We start from the raw sequence: 18,439 nt of genomic DNA on the forward strand, positions 1-18,439 counted from the left end.
GATCCTGGAGTCCCGGGATTGAGTCCCGCATCGGGCTCCCTGCTCAGCGGGGAGTCTGCTTCTCCCTCTGACCCTCCTCCCTCTCATGCTCTCTGTCTTTCATTCTCTCTCTCGCAAATAAATAAATAAAATCTTTAAAAAAAAAAAAAAGAATCCAGAAATAAATCCTATACACCTATGGCTAATTGATTTCAACAAGGGTGCCAAATCCATTCAATAAGGAACAAAGAGTCTCTTCAATGAATGGTGCTGGGACAACTAGATTTCCACATGCAAAAGTGTAAAGCTAGACTCCTACCACTGGATTTGGTGACGGATTATTAGGTCTAACAACAAAAGTACAAGCAACAGAAGAAAAAATAAACTGAATTTAATCAAAATTAAAGATTTTGTGCGTCAAAGGACATTATCAAGAAAGTGAAATGACAAAATACAGAATCAGAGAAAATATTTTCAAATCATATGACTGATAAGATGAATATCCAGAATATGAAAAAAACAAAACTCCTGCAACGCAACAAAAATATAAAATTCAACAACCCAATTTAAAAAAAATGGGTAGTAGGTATTTCTCCAGAGAAAATATACAGATGGCCAGTAAGTACATGGAAAGATCATTAGTCATTAGGGAGATGCAAATCAAAACCACAAAGAGGTAACACTTCACACTTACTGTGGGATACTAATAATAAGGAAAATAATAAGCATTTGGTGTGGACATGGAAAAACTGAATCCCTTGCACATTGCTGGTGGGAATGTAAAATGCTGCAACAACAGTTAGGTGGCTCCCCAAAAGGTTAAATGCCGAACTACCATATGATCTAGCAATTCCACTCCTAGGCACATGCCCGAAAGAAGTGAAAACAGGGACTGAGATACTTGTATACCAATGTTCACGGCAGAATTATTCACAATAGCCAAAAGAAGGAACAATCAAATTATCCATCAACGGACGACCAGATAAATATAATGTGGCATATCATACAATGGAATCTTATTCAACCATGAGGATGAGGTACTAATAAATGCTACAACATGGATGGAACTTGAAAACACTATGCTAAGTAAAAGAAGCCAGACACAAAACTCCACGTATTGTACAATTCTGTTTTTATGATACGTCCAGAATAAGCAAATCTACAGAGACATAAATCAGATTAGTGATTCCCAGGGTATAGGTGCAGAGAGAACTGGGAGCTGTGAGGTTTCTTTTTGGGGTGATGGATATATTCTGAAATTAGATAATGGTGAAAGATGCATAAAACCCACAGAATTACACACTTTTTTTTTTTAAGATTTTATTTATTTCTTTGAGAGAGAGAGAATGAGAGAGAGAGAGAGAGAGCGCACACATGAGAGGGGGGAGGGTCAGAGGGAGAAGCAGACCCCCCACCGAGCAGGGAGCCCGATGCGGGACTCGATCCCAGAACTCCAGGATCATGACCCGAGCTGAAGGCAGTTGCTTAACCAACTGAGCCACCCAGGCGCCCCAATTACACACTTTCAAAAGATGGAACTTTTGTGATATGTGAATTCTACCTCAATAAAACTGCTACTAAAACAATTTCTATGCTAGACATAGGCTATCACTATGCCCCTCTTTCCAAGGAATAATACTAATAATGCACATAGTCAACCATTTATTTAAATCTCAACTTTTTTCTTAAAGATTTTATTTATTTGAGAGAGAACGCAAAGAGAGAGAGAGAGAGCGCGCGCACGCGCACGCGCAAGCAGGGCAAGGGCAGAGGGAGAAGCAGCAGAATCCTCATTGAGTGGAGAGCCGATGCACCTCCCTACCCACCCCTCGATCCCAGGATGCCGGGATCATGACCTGAGCCGAAGGCAGAAGCTTAACTGACTGAGCCACCCAGGCGCCCCTCAACCTTTTGACTACAAAAGAGCCTTGTTCTTTGGAGGTTATTTAAAGATACATTGAAAATCAGTGCTTTAGCTCAAACTTCCATTTGTACAGATACATCAACAAATGCTGAACCTCTAAAAGGACTGGAGCTCTATCTCCCTGCATTGAGGTTATACACAGGAAAAGAAACTTCGTGAAGTGTTACAGGGCAGATTAAAGTAGAAACACATTAGTGATTTTGTTTGAAAATTGCCTATTTTCTACAGCAACAACAACAAAGTCTTATACAAATACAGAAGTAAAGGGTGAGTTGCACAATGATAAAGTAATGCTTTTAAATATTAAGAAATTAAAGAAGTATCTTTAACCTCAGGGTCAGTTCCACTATGATTCTCTTTTCTAAATTCTGGATTAGGTGAGATACATTTGAATATAAAAAGACACATTTCCACACAATACACAGGAGAAAATCTTTACTGAAACACTGCGAATTCATGACTAGAATCAGCAAACTTGAACTCTAATCCCAGACCTAGTAGCTGTGCCCTTCTTGGGCAAGGCAGTTATCTCCTTTCAGCTTCATATTCCTTATCTGCAAAATAGAAACTTCTAAGACTACAAGTTGTGATCTTAACTCATGTTAGAGGAAGCCAAAATGATACTGCAAGTCAAATTAGGGAGCAAGGACTCTACTGACTATGGGTTTCAGAAAATCTTAAAGGTTTCTCTTCAAAATGTTCATTGCCAGTAACTTAACAAGTTTTGTTTGTTTGTTTGTTTTTAAGATTTTTACTTATTTTTCTGACAGAGAGAGACACAGTGAGAGAGGGAATACAAGCAGGGGGAGAGGGAGAAGCAGGCTCCCCGCTGAGCAGGGAGCCCGATGCGGGGCTTGATCTCAGGACCCCGGGATCACGACCTGAGCAGAAGGCAGAGGCTTAATGACTGAGCCACCCAGGTGCCCTTTAACAAGTCTTTAAAAGTTTGGAGATTAGCAGAAAAATAGTAATTTTTTTTTGTCTCTCTTTTATTCCATTTTTTTTTTTCATGTTATCCCTGTCCGAAAATTGTTTAACAGGGCAAAACTTCGGATTGTCAGCTTCTTTCTGTCCTGAGAAGAGTCAATTCTACTGTAAGAAACCAGTCACTTCTCTATTGACCAGCTTGTAATTTCTCAGCATACCATTTGCTAAGCAATAAAATTCTCTCCCTAAATATCATAGCTTCCAAGTTGACATCTGGTGGACTGAAAATTACACTTAAATTTCACCAAGTTTCTTCTGCCTATATACTATCTTTCATGCATTATCACAGATTTCTAAAAATGTGGTAAATCATCCAGGTGAAGATACTTGCAGGCTTTGAAGAAATCATTCCTTCACTGGGATAACTAATAATCCTTTTGGTAAAACTTTTGGTAATCTTACTGCTTTACTGAGGTTGGTCCCTCAATTAAAATTATGTTAAAAGTATTAACTAAGACAGAGCATGGAAATGTGACTTTCTCAAACACATAAAAAGTGAATTCTTTTTAGTAAAAAAAACCAGTAAATATATTTAACTGTTAAATTTAAGAAAAGCTGTGATCTCTCTTTTAAAAAGAAATACCAAAATGGCAATTCCAACATCAAAGCATTTTTTTTCCTATTATGTGTTCACTTTGAGGTCAATATTTTAATTGGAGTTACTTTAAATCCAATCAGAGGGACTCAAGCTAACTCAGTTTGAAAGCTGGGGGGGGGGGAATTAAACTTTATCATTCTTAATAGGAATTGGTGGTGGGTGGAGACAGGCAGTATAATCTATTTCTATTAAAATACTAATACATTAGCAAAAAATCTGTTAAGATGAAATTGGCACTATTTTGCTTAAACACTGAGTCAATAAACATCAGAATACACTATTAATTAGCAAAACTAGACACATTTGTAAAGTTATACCTCTCACATACTATGTCAACCTTCAGAGAGCACAACTATTATGAACTGCCCAGTGCTAGGCAAAGTAACTTATTTTTCTGACTCTTAAAAATTGTACTAGTTCAAATTATCAGTATTGGTTTAAGACTCCCCCCACCAAATTTGATTCCGCTATGATTCATGGCAAGAGTATGAATTCTTAAAAGTACCAAGATAAATAATGGCCAAGCTATTTTAATTTTTTCTCGGTGACTTAAATGGTTCTCTTACAATGTGTGATTGGACTCAGTCTTATAAAAAAATATAATTTATTGACCATTTATGTAGAATTACAATAACGAATTACAAAAATAAGGGCACTGTGTTGCTCAACACCCGTCCCCCCTCCTTTTTGGCCAGCTACCCATTTTTACAGATAACACAAGGTAGGGATCAGAATGATTAAGTGATTTGTCTAAAGTCATATAAATCACCAGCAATGGAGAAGACATAAATGACTGGTTTTCCTGCCTTTTGTCGTTCTGCTTTTCCACTGCAGCTCCCAGCAACTTGGTAAAATAAATAAATAAAATAAAATAAAATAGCCGTACTAAGAATATTTACCAGATATTGGTACCTGCCAAATTCATAATTTCTTTATGAAATGACTATTAAGAATAAGAAAAGAACATTAAAATTCTGTTTTGACACTACTATTTACCTTAAAATAAGGAAATGTGCATTTTCTCTTCTAGTTTGAACTGATGATTTGTTCTACTCAAAGAACTTTTTTGGAGTAGAACACATGATGCCAAGTGTTCCACCATCCGTGCATGGTACTATAGCCACTCATTAAGAGGTCCGGTTTTCCAGAGAAAGACATGTATCATATGACCTCACTGATATGAGGAATTCTTAATCGCAGGAAACAAACTGAGGGTTGCTGGAGTGGGGGGTGGGGTGGGAGGGATGGGGTGACTGGGTGATAGACACTGGGGAGGGTATGTGCTCTGGTAAGCGCTGTGAATTGTGCAAGACTGTTGAATCTCAGATCTGTACCTCTGAAACAAACAATGCAATATATGTTAAGAAAAAAAAAAGAAGAAGAAGAAGAAGAAGGTAGCGGGAGGGGAAGAATGAAGGTGGGGAAATCGGAGGGGTAGATGAACCATGAGAGACGATGGACTCTGAAAAACAAACTGAGGGTTCTAGAGGGGAGGGGGTTGGGAGGATGGGTTAGCCTGGTGATGGGTATTAAAGAGGGCACGTTCTGCATGGAGCACTGGGTGTTGTGCACAAACAATGAATCATGGAACACTTCATCTAAAACTAATGATGTAATGTATGGGGATTAACATAAGAATAAAAAATAAATAAAAATAAAAGAAAAAAAAAAGAGATCCGGTTTTCTCCTTCATCCAGCTCAACTGCTACTTGGGTCAGCAGTGGCTTCCTGGCCTCAACAGGTGACCAACCACCTATAGGCACAATCTTAACTTTTACTAGCATAAATAGCTAGCCAAAACGAAAGCAAACACAAGGAACGATACGGTGAGAAAGATGAAGACTATGAAATCCCTGCCCACTACCACTAAGTGATCTAAGTAATCTCAAACAAGTATTTCATAATAACCACTCAGAATTTGTCTGCAACTTTGTATGTGCTAGTTAACATACTGTAGTGTCTAATTCTTCTCCCTTTACTTACCCCTGATGCCCTCTCAAGACACTACCATTTTTACATCATTATCTAGAGGACGTTAAGTTATTTCTGCCCAAAATAAGTCTATGGTACCGTTGAATTAGCTGAAAAGATTTCTGTTAACCATTCACCCCAAGAACCACCTACCACACAGCAAATGTAATTCTCCGGGCTGTTAATCTCATACAGTTTTACTTGTCTCCATGCAGCGCAACACAAAAGATGTTCCTTATCACTTACCACACATGGAGATTTCTCCTATCTTTCTCAACACTGGAATCCATCACATCAAGAAAATAAAATGCACTGAGTAAACAGGGTTAAATAAAATTTGTTTTCACTCTTTGACTAGATATCCTCAAGAAAAGATCTAAAAATACTGAGATCAAAATGAATGGACCTATAGAAGGGTGAACTCTTTTTCTTTTTTTTTTTTAAGATATTATTTATTTATTTGACAGAGAGATAGAGAGCACAAGTAGGCAGAGAGGCAGGCAGAGGGAGAAGGAGAAGCAGACTCTCCACCGAGCAGGGAGCCCGACGTGGGCCTCGATCCCAGGACCCTGGGATCATAACCCGAGCCGAAAGCAGCCGCTTAACCAACTTAGCCACCCAGGCGCCCCTAGAAGGGTGAACTCTTAATAGCAGGTTTCAAAGTACCAGGTGTGTGAAGAAGGAATGGAGAGGCAACATCACTCCCACTTAGACAAACAATGACCCAGATGCATTTTTTTAATCAAGCTTCCTTCACAATACTAAAAAATAGTAACTAGTTCTACAATCAGCAAATTCAGCACTGTTAACACCAAAAAATTAGATTATCAAGCACAAGACAGAAATAGTTAAAAAGAAGTACTGGCCCAGTATCACTTGGAAAGAAGTTTTCTACCTCTTTCAGAAACAACAGTTCTCAACTACTGGGAGGCGTGATTTTGCCTCCAAAAACACATTTTTGGTTGTTACAACTGGGGAGAGGCCTGCTACTGGACTGGCATCTGGTATGTAGAGGCCAGGGATACTGATGTACATCCTAGACTGCATAAGACAGTGTCCACAATGAAGAATTAATCTAGCCCCAGATGTTGATTGCACCAAGACTGAGAAACCCTGAGAAATGTAACCTATGGTAGAAATACAGGATCATTTTTTTTTTAAGTTGGTGGAATGAAAGAGATCCATTTTGAGTACTACTAAAAAGACTACAAAATCGTAACAATAAAAAGCCCATTTTGGAGGATTACTCCCAAAAAATATGATTTAGAGAAAGTAGTCTATATAAAGCAGCATCATTTAAAAAAAAAAAACAAACTATCACTGATTTCCTATGGTTTCATAAAGTCAATTTTTTTTCTATTTTTTTAAATTTAAATTCAATTAGCCAACATATAGTACATCATTAGTTTTTGGTGTAGCATTCAATGATTCATTAGTTGCATATAACACCCAGTGCTCATCATCATAAAGTAAATTTTTAAAAGAAAATTTCCCTGGGGTGCTTGGATGGCTCAGTTGGTTAAGCGTCTGACTCTTGATCTCAGCTCAGGTCTTGATCTCAGGGTTGTGAGTTCAAACCCCTCATTAGGCTGGGCATGGAGCCTACTAGAAAGAGAGAGAGAAAGAAAGAAAATTTCCTTTCCATCAGTCCTAGGAAATAAGCCCAGTGAGGACACAAATTTGAAACCAGAACCCTGAACAATGATTGTGTTCTCCAACAGTCACTTGATTAATCTAGCCACAAATGCTAAAGCTATTAAAAAAAAAAGGCATATACATAAACATGAGAAAAGGACAAACCCTCCAGAAACAGAAAAAACAAACATTTTTAATTCATCCCTTCTGCTCAGCCTATAAGAATTTGGCTTTTAACACTCATCAAACGCAGTTTCTGAGAACCAGAGGTTGAAAAAAGAAAAAAACAAGGAATGTAAAAGTCAGGAAAGTATTTGTCAGATTAGTGTCAGAGACTTTTGTGAGGATGACACCTTCATCCTCTACAATACATATCCCTAGAGGGATTCACTTGGCTGCAGAATTATAGCCACTGAAGGTAATTTAGTACATTTTTACCTTTTTTGCACATCACCATTGTCAACTGCCGACTGTGAACTTGCTCTGTGCAGATTACCATGTTAAAGCAACTGCCAACATTAATTACTTCAATGATTACAACTGTGTCTTCTTCTTCCTCTCTTATTTACCAAATTTAAATGATGAGCTTAAAAAATGTTTTACTGAAGAGTCTGGACATTCAGAAGTATTATAGTCCTGACTGAAAGTGAAAATCTGGGGTATAATTTTTAGGTTTTCTCTTAAGACATCTCAATAATCACAGCTGTTCTTAAAATTCAAGTATGAGGGTCGCCTGGGTGGCTCAGTCGTTAAGCATCTGCCTTCGGCTCAGGTCATGATCCCAAGGTCCTGGGATCGAGCCCCGAGCTCTCCCTGCTAAGCAGGGAGCCTGCTTCTCCCTCTCCCACTTCCCCTGCTTGTGTTCCCTCTCTCACTGTCTCTGTCAAATAAATAAATAAAACTTTAACAAAAATTCAAGTATGATCCTCAACAAAATGCCTAACATTATTATTTTTCACATAGTCATTGCCAATTTAAAAGCTGAAAGTAATCCATCCTAACTGAGCGAATCTGCCTATGAGAAATAAAAATTCTCTCTCAAAATTGTAGTCAGGGCTATTAGGGGTCTCAAAAAAGTAACCTCAAATGTATTTATTTATTTATTGAAATAGTGCTTCAACTTAAAGTCCTGCTTAAAAGATTTGTTTTGGGGGGGACTTGAGGGAGTTTTTGTATTTTGGTTTTTTTGCTAGTCTTTTAGATTACTCTGGACTCCATCAATAGGCCCAGCTGTTAAACTCAGGAGCAGTGACAACAAATCCCTTGGCAAACAAGTGCTGAGAGTGAGACCCTTTCTTTAGAATAATCAGAGATAGTTGATAGAAGAGGGCCATACCAAATGCCCTTTCAAAATTCCATTAAGAAGCTGAACAGAAATAAAATAAACACATTTATATACATCTTAAAGCAAATTATAATTCTACCCCTCAGTGGATCCTGCTTGGTTATAAAATTAAAAATCCAACAACTTTGAAAAACAGTGAGATAGTGTTACAGGTTTCTGAAGATGAGAAATGATCCTCACTAATCAAGTGCAACGTGGGAAAAACTGGTTCCATTACCCAGAGATTATCAGGTACCTGATAAACCTTTTAAGTAGACAGAATTAAAGAACCAAGTGTCATTGTATATAAGCCTGTAGAACTCTATGTGCTTTTACTTCCCTGACTTAAGCAATTTTAAGATGGTCAATTTTTAAGTTAAACATGTACTCTTGAACCATAACCCCTTCTCTTTAAAGATGATTTTTCTTGGATCCCAGAAAGCATCATCTGAACCTTATCTACAGTGTTGGCAGATGGGTCTCTCTAAATACCTCAGTTCTTTCGTTATTTTTCTGAAATCAAATGACTTTTACTTTTGTGTTACAACTGTTGAATTAGGACAGGTAACTGTTAACAGCCTGAAGTGAATATGCACACATGTAAGAGGTGTTCCCCTTTACAGCATCTACAAATCTCAATAAAAAGTGACACTGTAGCAAAATCTTGCCCATCTTGGGTCCTAGATCACTAATAAAATTCTAAATTTAGGCTAATAGTCTCATAGTTCTTTCTCTTTTCAACCACCCACCTTTTTTTTTTTTTTTAACATGAGTCATTAAATGTTCTCAATATATTTTAACTCATTTTGGGCTATAATTTATGTATTACTCCTTAAAATAGAAACCACACTCATAGAACAGTTTTTCATTAATCTAACTACAACAACAAAAGCCCTCAAGTTTCATCTCCATTTAAACTACATCCTTTTAAAGGGAATTACTATTGCTATGTAAAGTTATAGATACAGACCACCTCCCCCGCTCCCCCCCAACTTTACACATGCAAAAACTAACTTCAAAATTTTGGCGGGGGGGGGGGGCACATCATAAAGTTACAATACTATGGTCTTCCGGCTAACAAATGCTCGCTTAAAAAATGATTTTTCACCCAAGTGAACAGTCCCAAAATACCTAGAAATATAAGCTGGCTTTATGTTCTCTTTCCCTGTATCCTAAGACTTCAATTTCCACCTTTTATGGAAAGGAAATAAACAACTAGCTTCCTGTTCAATCACTCGCTTACAGCCAGTCTTTTACACATCACAGAACACAACCCGCCTCCTCCTTTACTTCTCTCAAACGTCTCTTATCTTAATTTAAACTTGTTGAAATATGAGACCATTTTACCACACTAATGCGTTCCTATGAAATTTATCTTACTTTAATGTTAAGAACGCAAGAAACATCAAAATGTCCATGGATTATTTCTTATTCCTAAAATATTTAAATTAAATTATTTACATAGTGAAGACTTAGTGCCATTGAAAGTGAAAATTCAATTTGCCAAAAGCTAAAAATATTGCAATTTATAGGAAACGGCTTAATCTTCTGTTCTTACTATTGTATACAACTAGAAAAAGGGCCTCCCACATACTCTCCTTTCTATTCTAACTCCATGAAAATGTAAAACGGCTAAAATGCTTATCAACAAAAAGGATTACCTTTTTAAAAAAAAACCTAAATATTAATTTAACCCTGTACTTTCCTTTAAAAATGGGATGCCTTAGAAAAACTAAGTTAGACAAATTCTTTTGTGCTCGGATGAACAACAGGAAAGCAAAGCCTCCAGGCCTTTGGGGAGGAACCCTGTCCCTGCAGCCAGCTCTGATGTGCTTGGGAGATAAGACTCCATAGTGACACTTAAGGAAAAGCCTGTTCACATTTGAATTTCTGCATTCCTCAAGAACAATTCATGGCAATAACTAACTTTGCAGGAAGAGCTACATGAAAGCTTTGGCCAATGAATGAGGGTCATCTGCTCTTTATCACAAGGGTAAACCTCATCCTGGCCAGTTTCTAACCTTTTAACCCTGTGAATTCCTAATTTACACATGAATAATGGAATTCTTGCCTAGAGTGCAACTTTCAGCTTCTAGTTCCTAAGTTTAGAAACCAAGACTTGATTGCCTATATGTGTTAAAAATCTAAAACTTGCACAGATTAAAGTTTTAGATTTTCAGATGCTGTACTCTTACACTTCTGAACCAAAAGATATGCTTGCTGACAAATCTTTGATCAGAAAATAAAAAGAACATAGTTGCACCCTGCTGCTATCAATAAGTAGTAGAGACCAAGCTTTTTTTTTTTTAAGCAAAACAGAATGTCCACTTAATGCCTATTCTCTTCCTGTTTAATATGTATAACATCTTTACTCTGTACATAAGATAAAGTCATCTGAGCCTATATCACTGGACATTGCTCTTTAAACATCCAAACTAACTTTGTGAATTCAGAACCTCTAAGAAGTCTCATATTTCTAAAGAAAAATTTAAAACCACTATGCATTCATTTTAGATCCATAATACTGAATGTAATTTCCTAGCAAAATATCTCCACAGAGTTAAATAAAACATGTGCTTATGAAAAGTGTGGTCCCTATAACTGAGTACAGTTGACATTTAACAGCAATGTTCTACACAGTTTCACTAGAAAGTTTTTGATACTCATTATATGAAAACTACCTCACAACAGCTTTCAAAACTATTCACATCTAATATTTATTATCCATAATTTTTACACAGTTAAAAAATCTAAAGATATTTTAAAAAACCAATACTAACATTTGTTTCACTGTTAATTACACTTATTATCCTATACAGACTTTAAAGCTCTGTGTGTTTTCAAGGCATTTCTGAGTGCCTTAGAATTTTGTCAGGCTACTAAGCAGGTCCTGGAAATAATGTGTGGTCATGATAAATGCTTCATCCTTTCAAGGCCCATCCGCCCTCCTCCACCTTTCTGTCCTGCTCCTCTCCTCTCCAGCAAAGAACTACAAGCTACAGTTCCTGGGTATGAAACACCTTCCACAACCCTGAAAAGGTGACAAAATTACAACTCTATACAACAACTTTATGTTACACAAAAAAATAAATGAACAGAGCACACTATCTTGAAAACAGCACAGAAAAACCGTTAGTCAACAACAACAAAATGATATTGGCCAGTGATTATGACAAACAAAAAAGTTTATCAGAAATTTTCTCAGATTTTTGCTATTCTTGGGGGGGGGTGGTTTAGAACTGGAAACTTTTCTACCTTTCTGATATATTTCAATATAAAAGTATCTTTGCTTGGATAATTTTCTATAATTAATCATTACTGCACAAATAAAATAAATTACTAATATGATGGTGGCATAAATATGGTCATACACTGTTAAAATAGTTAAAGTCACCTAGAAAATCCCTGCCAGTAGCTTTCTAAATTTCAGCTGTGTAGACCCTGAAGAAACTATTTCCTAAAGAATATGCTTTATCTCAAGAGCTCCCTCTTCCTATTATTCATCCTGTAAATGATCAATTTGTCAGTAAAGCACAAAATCTATCTTTTGCAGATTAATAAAAGAATGTAGCTGCAATACTTATAAAAACTATTTTTAAAATATAGTTGTCATTGTTTTAAGATTTACATTTTCTATTGTCATCTTGAGTGTTGCACATTTGATCCCCCAAAGAGGTGGAAAGCCTCAGTGGAAACAAGGAGTTCCCCATTCATCCTAGGCCCATCTTTACACTCAACAGTTATCAGGTCAACCACCAAGCACTGGGTCACTTGGACAAATGGCTGATCTGACAGGGCTGTTAATACAAAGGAAATCATTAGACAGCAGACTTTATGACAACTGGAATAAAGGGGGTAGATCTGTTTTAAATCCATTAGGCATAATATGGAAATGGCCTTAACCTCTTTCTCTCCCAGCAGAAAAAGACTAGGAATACTTCAAAGGCTTGAGAGCTACTGACCAATGCCCTCTCTACAATTAAAAAGCAACATGAGTGATCTTAAAGCTCTCAGAGAAATGGAAGATTGGGCTTTAAGAAAGATTTAGCACTCAAGGGCCATCTACAAAGCAGAAAGATTTGCTTGTGATTTTTAAATTTTAATTATTAATTTATGAAAGATGAGATTTTAGAGCTTTCATTGTATTAGCCAAACTTTTACACCCAACTCTTTTCATAGTGTGAAACACTTGTAAATTTATAGAAAGCCACTTCTACAGGTTTAGGTGTTCTAAAACTAACTTGACTTTCATTCTCAATCACTTATTCAAACTTATATTTTTTTCTCAGATTTTTCTGCATGCCTTAGTTAGCATCAGCTACTATCTCCAGGAAAATTCTTAATGTTTGTGTGATTTTTAGGGTTAGCACATAGTGAATCACAAAATCATCAAAATGTAGCAATGAAAAATGTCAAACAATGAAGAATTTAAACACTTACTTGACAAGGTAAGATGCGCTTTTTGACTAAGAATGGCTCCATATTTGTTCATTGCCAAGCACTGATAAAATCCTTCATCAGACTGCTCTCCTCGCTTGCCTTCCGCTTCACTGATGTATAAAGAGCCATTAGACAGAACCTGGATCCGTTTATTTTCAGACACTTTTGCTCCATTTTTCAACCATGTGACCTTAATAGGAACTTCTCCATGAGCCTGGCAATCTAAAATGACTGGGTCCTTTCTTGTGACAGTTACATCCTGTGGTTCTTTTATAAAAAACAGTTCGCTAAAGCACCACACTCCTATAAGGAAAAAAGGGGGGGGGGGCATATCCAGAATTACAGATATAAAATCATTTCTTTAACACATAATTGTAAAACATATTCAGGGTGTAACATGACAAAGTTTAACAAACATATTAGTTAACTGATAAACACCTTAATAAACCAATCTAAGTTCAGCAAACCTTTTCAACAAATCAGAAAAATCATCTTTTACAACACCTACTCTAAAAGCAAAGGCAAGATTTCATAATCTTCTATGCCTTGTAAGAATCCTGTTCTCAAGCTCCTTGCTAGAGTATCAAAATCATCAGGAAAACCCATGAGCACAAGCTGTTTGCTACTTTTACAAGCTTGTCAAAAAGATCTTGAGCAGAGTAAGTCGTAAAAGTCTAATTTTACAAGAAATCATTAGCAAAACTCCAACTCTGTGAACAAGCAAGTTTATTTCCTTGTCCCTTGAAGTGTTTTGGACCCCTTGGCACCTACTCCTTTGGGAAGTGCATTTATCTTTTGTGACAAATTACAAGTTTGCATTTTTATATCTGTCCTTTTACAGCAAGGACTCTGTCTCCTCTCCTCGAAAGAGATCCATTTTACTTAATTTCTGCAGAGTAAGGTAGGTATTTAACGGACAAACAGTAGGCTTTGAAACGCTGGTAACTCTTGCTGATTGTACTCAGTAGGTGATCGGATTAGAAAACTTTCATTTCTTCTTTCTTTCCTTTCTCTCTCTCTCTCTTTCTCTCTTTCGAACTACCAACTGCTGGAATAAAGTGCGTGACTAATTGGTCCTTACTGTCTAACAGGGATAGGAGATTGCTTAATTGAACAATATACATTTTATCAGAGCAAAGGAAAGGTTTTATCCTAAGCATACACATCGACCCCGTCCTTGCCAGGAGAAAGCATCCGATGACCGCCTAATACCCTGTCACCTCCTGCATTCTGCGCAAAGGCCAGCTAAAGTCTGGCATACTGATCGGGGAGTGTTAGAGAAGTTTGGGGACATTTCATCTTCCTTATGATGTTCTGAATACATGATTACAAATTCCCGGGACTGATCTGTTTCTCATCAAGGCAGGTCCTCGGAAACTTCACACACTAGTCACGCTCCCACCCTCGGGCTGCCGACTTCTAATATATGCCCTGAGCGACGCGAGCGACCCTAACAGCCCCCGCGCTGCGAGGACCACTCCGGAAGGCGCCCATTGTGTTTCCGAGTCACATCTGACTTTGATCCTTTTCTCATGTTAACAGAAAACTAACTCCTCCAGAAAAGATGCAAGTCCGGGGTTTGTAACCTGTAAATAAATAAAATAACCCATTCTCCTGAACATTTCTCCTCCTCGCCCCCCTGCAATCATCACATCCACTTTACACTTTTTATCTCTTTGAGGATAAACCAACGCAGACGCAAATGAGAAAAATCAGTTCATCCAAGTTTGTACAAGGTTAACCTGGAGTATGGAGTGATCTTCACATTGGTACACATCTCGGGCCCTGCCCCAAAATACCTGGCTGGGCGGGGGAGGGGGGAATCCTATTTATAGGATTATACCTGCCTTCTCAGCTCCCGGTACCTTCCTCCCCTCCCCCCACCCAGCACAAATCGGCCACGCACCTTCCAACCCATCTTGTCTCCAATTCCACCCCTCCCTCCCTCCTCCTCCTCCTCCTCCTCTCTTGGTTTGGATCTGGGAAAATGGGGGCCCTAGAGGTGCTGCCCTGGCCGCTGAGTTCACCTATTCTCTCCCCTGCCCTAAAACGTGGGGGAAACCCCCACTGCAAAAAGGGGAAGCCGCGAGAAACCGCGGCGCCCCCTGCGTGGCCAGGCTGCCACTAAGGAAACAATATAAATAAAGCCACGTGCGCCGCGGCGGCCCCGGCGGGCAAGCCGGCGACCGGGCCGGCGGCGGGGAGCTGGGGCTGGCCGCGGAGGCCAGGACGCGGTCGGAGCCCGGACAATGGCGCGAGGAGAAAGGGGTAAGAGTGGACAACGGGCGCCACGGCCCTGCAGCCTGCGGCTCGGGGAGCGCAGCGAGGAGGGGCGTGTGCCGGGAGAGGCGCCCACAGCTCTGCCCGCGCCCCCGCAGAGCCCCCGGGCCGCCCGCGCCTAGCGGCGGCTCCAGACCGGCTGCGGGGAGGGGGCAGGGTCCGGCGGTCAGCGCACCGCGGAGGACCTCGCCGTCCCCCCAACACCCCCCCCCGCGGTTTCCTCTTTCCCCAGCCCACTCGCGCCGGCTCAAACCCCACAGGCGCAGAAGAAACGCGGCAGAAAGCGCGCCCACCTGGACCTGAGCCGAGGAGCAGCAGGAGCTGGAGCGCGCGGAGCAGCATCCCTGGCGGCCGCAGCCGGGCGAGGGGTCGCAGACAAGGCGCCATTCAGCGGGGCTGCGCGGGCATGCTCCCCGGCCGCCCCGTAGCCGCTGTCCGCCTGCCGGCCCCCGCCTCCGGGTGCTCCCCACGCCGCTGCTGGACGCGCGCAGCCTGGCTTCCCTCTCGGGCTCCGGCGTGGTGTGGCTCGGCGCGGCCGGCGGCGGTTTCTGCGGTCGCGGCGAGGCCGGCGCACGGACACCCGCTCGCAGGAGGCGGGGGCCCGAGAGTCCGGCCTGGGGGCGGAGTGAGGCGGAGGCTGGAGGGGGCGGGGGCGGCGGAGTGGACAGCGCCGCCGCTGCGGGCCTGGGGACTACTTTCTACATCTGGCCCCTGGTCTGGGGACCGCGAGGTCGGTGCGGCCGGCGGAGGGAGACGCCGGGAGGGGGGCCCCGCGGCGGCCCTGTCGCTGCCCCGCGGGGAGGGGCGGGCCCCGCCGGACAATGCACCTGGGGGGTCAAGCCCCGGCTGAGGGTCTCCGGCCCGCGGCCCCGCCCCCTCTGCCTGCCCGCCGCCGTCGAGGACAGAACCACAAAGGCCGAGTCTCGCGGCCCAGGCTGCCCCCGGGGCCCCTCTCCCGCCGGCTTGTTTAGGATTCGGGGAAGGAGGCGGCGGGGTGGGGGAGGGATGGTGTTGAGAGACGTGGAGAGGCCGGAGACTTTTCCCCTGATGGCCCCTGCCCATCCCCCTCCTTCCCTCGCACGCCGAGGCCCTGTGGAGGGAAAACGGACTAGTCCCACTTCGGGGATCTGCCAGCCTGCCTGGAGGCATCTCCGGGTGCCAAGCCCCACATTTGGGGACGGCTCTTACCTTCCCTGCCCCCCATCAGCTGCAGCACTGGCTTAAAAACATCTCCAAAAAGTGCCCTGAAATGAACAATTACCTTTTGGGGAGACGTTTTATTATCTTTCTCAAGTTAGTCGAGTTCTTTAATTCGTGAGAACTGTGCACACAAAGGGCCCTGTCCTAAGAGTTGAGGCGAGGTAGGAGATTTCTAGATTCTCTGAGCTTGCCTTGGGGAACTAGGCTTTCATAGACTACCTGGTTAGAAGTTAAACTGACCAGGAAATACACAAATGTTATTAATTTGTTCACATCTCTTAAAATTAAGGATAACAAGAGGAGGTAAAAGGTACATTTGAAAATGTAATCAGATTGCTAAACATATGTGGATCATAGAGATCATTTCCATGTGGATTAGCACTTGCTAATCCAAAACTAAATCTATGGCACATGATGAGGGCACAGGCTAAAAGCTAACCTTAATGAAAGCTGCTGACAGAAATCTAGCTTTTGTCACTAAAACATCAACACACTGCCTTTAGCATGTTCCCAAAATACTCCTTATGAAAAAAGGAGGGGGCGGGGGCGGGGGGGTGGAGATCAACAGTTTTAGAACATCTGCTGGGAGGGCAGCACTACCTACCTTCCCCGGAAGCTTTCTATAATAAGGATCAGCCTGTTTAACAGTTTTAACCCGTGTAAAACAGTAATACCCTTGGCTATACTGCCTCCAAAACTTTACTTATAATTTAGATGAAGTAAAACAATTTCTAAGGATCAGAATAAAGGTTCAGGGAAAGGGGAAAATGTTGAGGTAATAAAATGAAATACTTGGAAGAATGTTTTAAAATTTATCTGATAAATTTACACAAATTTACATGACATTCTTAACTGTTCCACTGAACTAAATTCTCTAATTGTATGACATTCTTCTTCCTCTTGACTCCTTTCTCCCAGTTTCCTTTCAATTGACCCTAAGTGCTCATATTTCCTGCATAAGAATTGCTAATAAGATGCTTTTATACTCTCTTTCTTGAATAAATCAGAAGAATAAAGGCTGGGGGAGGGGAGAGAGAAGCTAAAAAGCAGGGGAAGAACTTTTTTTTTTAATTGACATTTGCCTTCCCTTTAACATTTTAATTGATCATAGAAGCCTTTGATTCTTTTTTTTTTTTTAAGATTTTTTTTTTTATTTATTTGACAGAGAGAGACATAGCGAGAGAGGGAACACAAGCAGGAGGAGTGGGAGAGGGAGAAGCAGGCTTCCCGCTGAGCAGGGAGCCCGATGCGGGGCTCGATCCCAGGACCCTGGGATCATGACCTGAGCCAAAGGCAGACGCTTAACGACTGAGCCACCTAGGCGCCCCGAAGCCTTTGATTCTTACAGAATGGCTTTGCGCTTTGAGTTGCATTGGAGAAGAACATAGCATCGATCTAATATGAAATAAAATAATACATGTGATATGTATATATATACATATAATATATATAATGTAGTGAGATTAAACAACCCTATGGAACTTTTCTGATATATTTACTGTCTCATGTTAGCCGGCAATACACTTACTCTGATAATGTAATTATACCATATTATATAAAATTTGCAGAATACCCAAGGTCACTCATTAGTAAGTGATAGCTGGGAACCAGAATTCATGTGTTCCAATTTGTTTGTTGCCCTTTCTACTATATAATCCTTTCTGCCTTTAAACTTCTCTCTTTTTTCCTTAAATATTTATTTGAGGAGGGGGAGAGGCAGAGGGAGAGGAAGAGAGAATCCTCAAGTAGACTCCCCGCTGAGCATGGAGCCTGACATGGGGCTTGATCCCAGGACACCCAAGATCATGGCCTGAGCCAAAATCAAGAGTTGGCCACTTAACTGACTGAGCCACCCAGATGCTCCTCTCCCCCCCCCCTTTTTTAAACACCTATTCCTGTTGGCTTCAGAATTTATAGCATACTTTTTAAATACCACAGTACATGTCTTCTTGGACATTATTACTTAGTAAGTAACTATTCCCAATAGTGATAAATCTTTGTCCGTTCAGAGTGGGCTTAATTTTTAAATATTTAAGTTTTTAAGAGTCAAATCTGATTAATTTGTTTGGTGATTACATTGATGATGACTCTAATAACTTAT

General features: G+C 40.7%; 1 protein-coding gene across 1 annotated transcript in view; it reads right to left on the bottom strand.

Moving 5' to 3' along the window:
• PRTG (protogenin) overlaps nt 1-15,691 on the bottom strand; it is a 129,765-nt gene extending 114,074 nt beyond the window's left edge. The window contains exons 1-2 of the mRNA XM_034993606.1: nt 15,432-15,691; nt 12,859-13,161 (exon numbers count right to left, since the gene is read on the bottom strand). Coding sequence (XP_034849497.1) covers nt 12,859-13,161; nt 15,432-15,525 — 397 coding nt within the window. The 5' untranslated portion in view covers nt 15,526-15,691. The remainder of the gene's footprint in view (nt 1-12,858; nt 13,162-15,431) is intronic.
• Between the last annotated feature and the right edge of the window lie 2,748 nt (nt 15,692-18,439).

The sequence above is a fragment of the Mirounga leonina genome, unplaced genomic scaffold, assembly GCF_011800145.1.
Source record: "Mirounga leonina isolate KUSES-001 unplaced genomic scaffold, KU_Mleo_1.0 Mir_91, whole genome shotgun sequence".
Lineage (NCBI taxonomy): Eukaryota > Metazoa > Chordata > Mammalia > Carnivora > Phocidae > Mirounga > Mirounga leonina.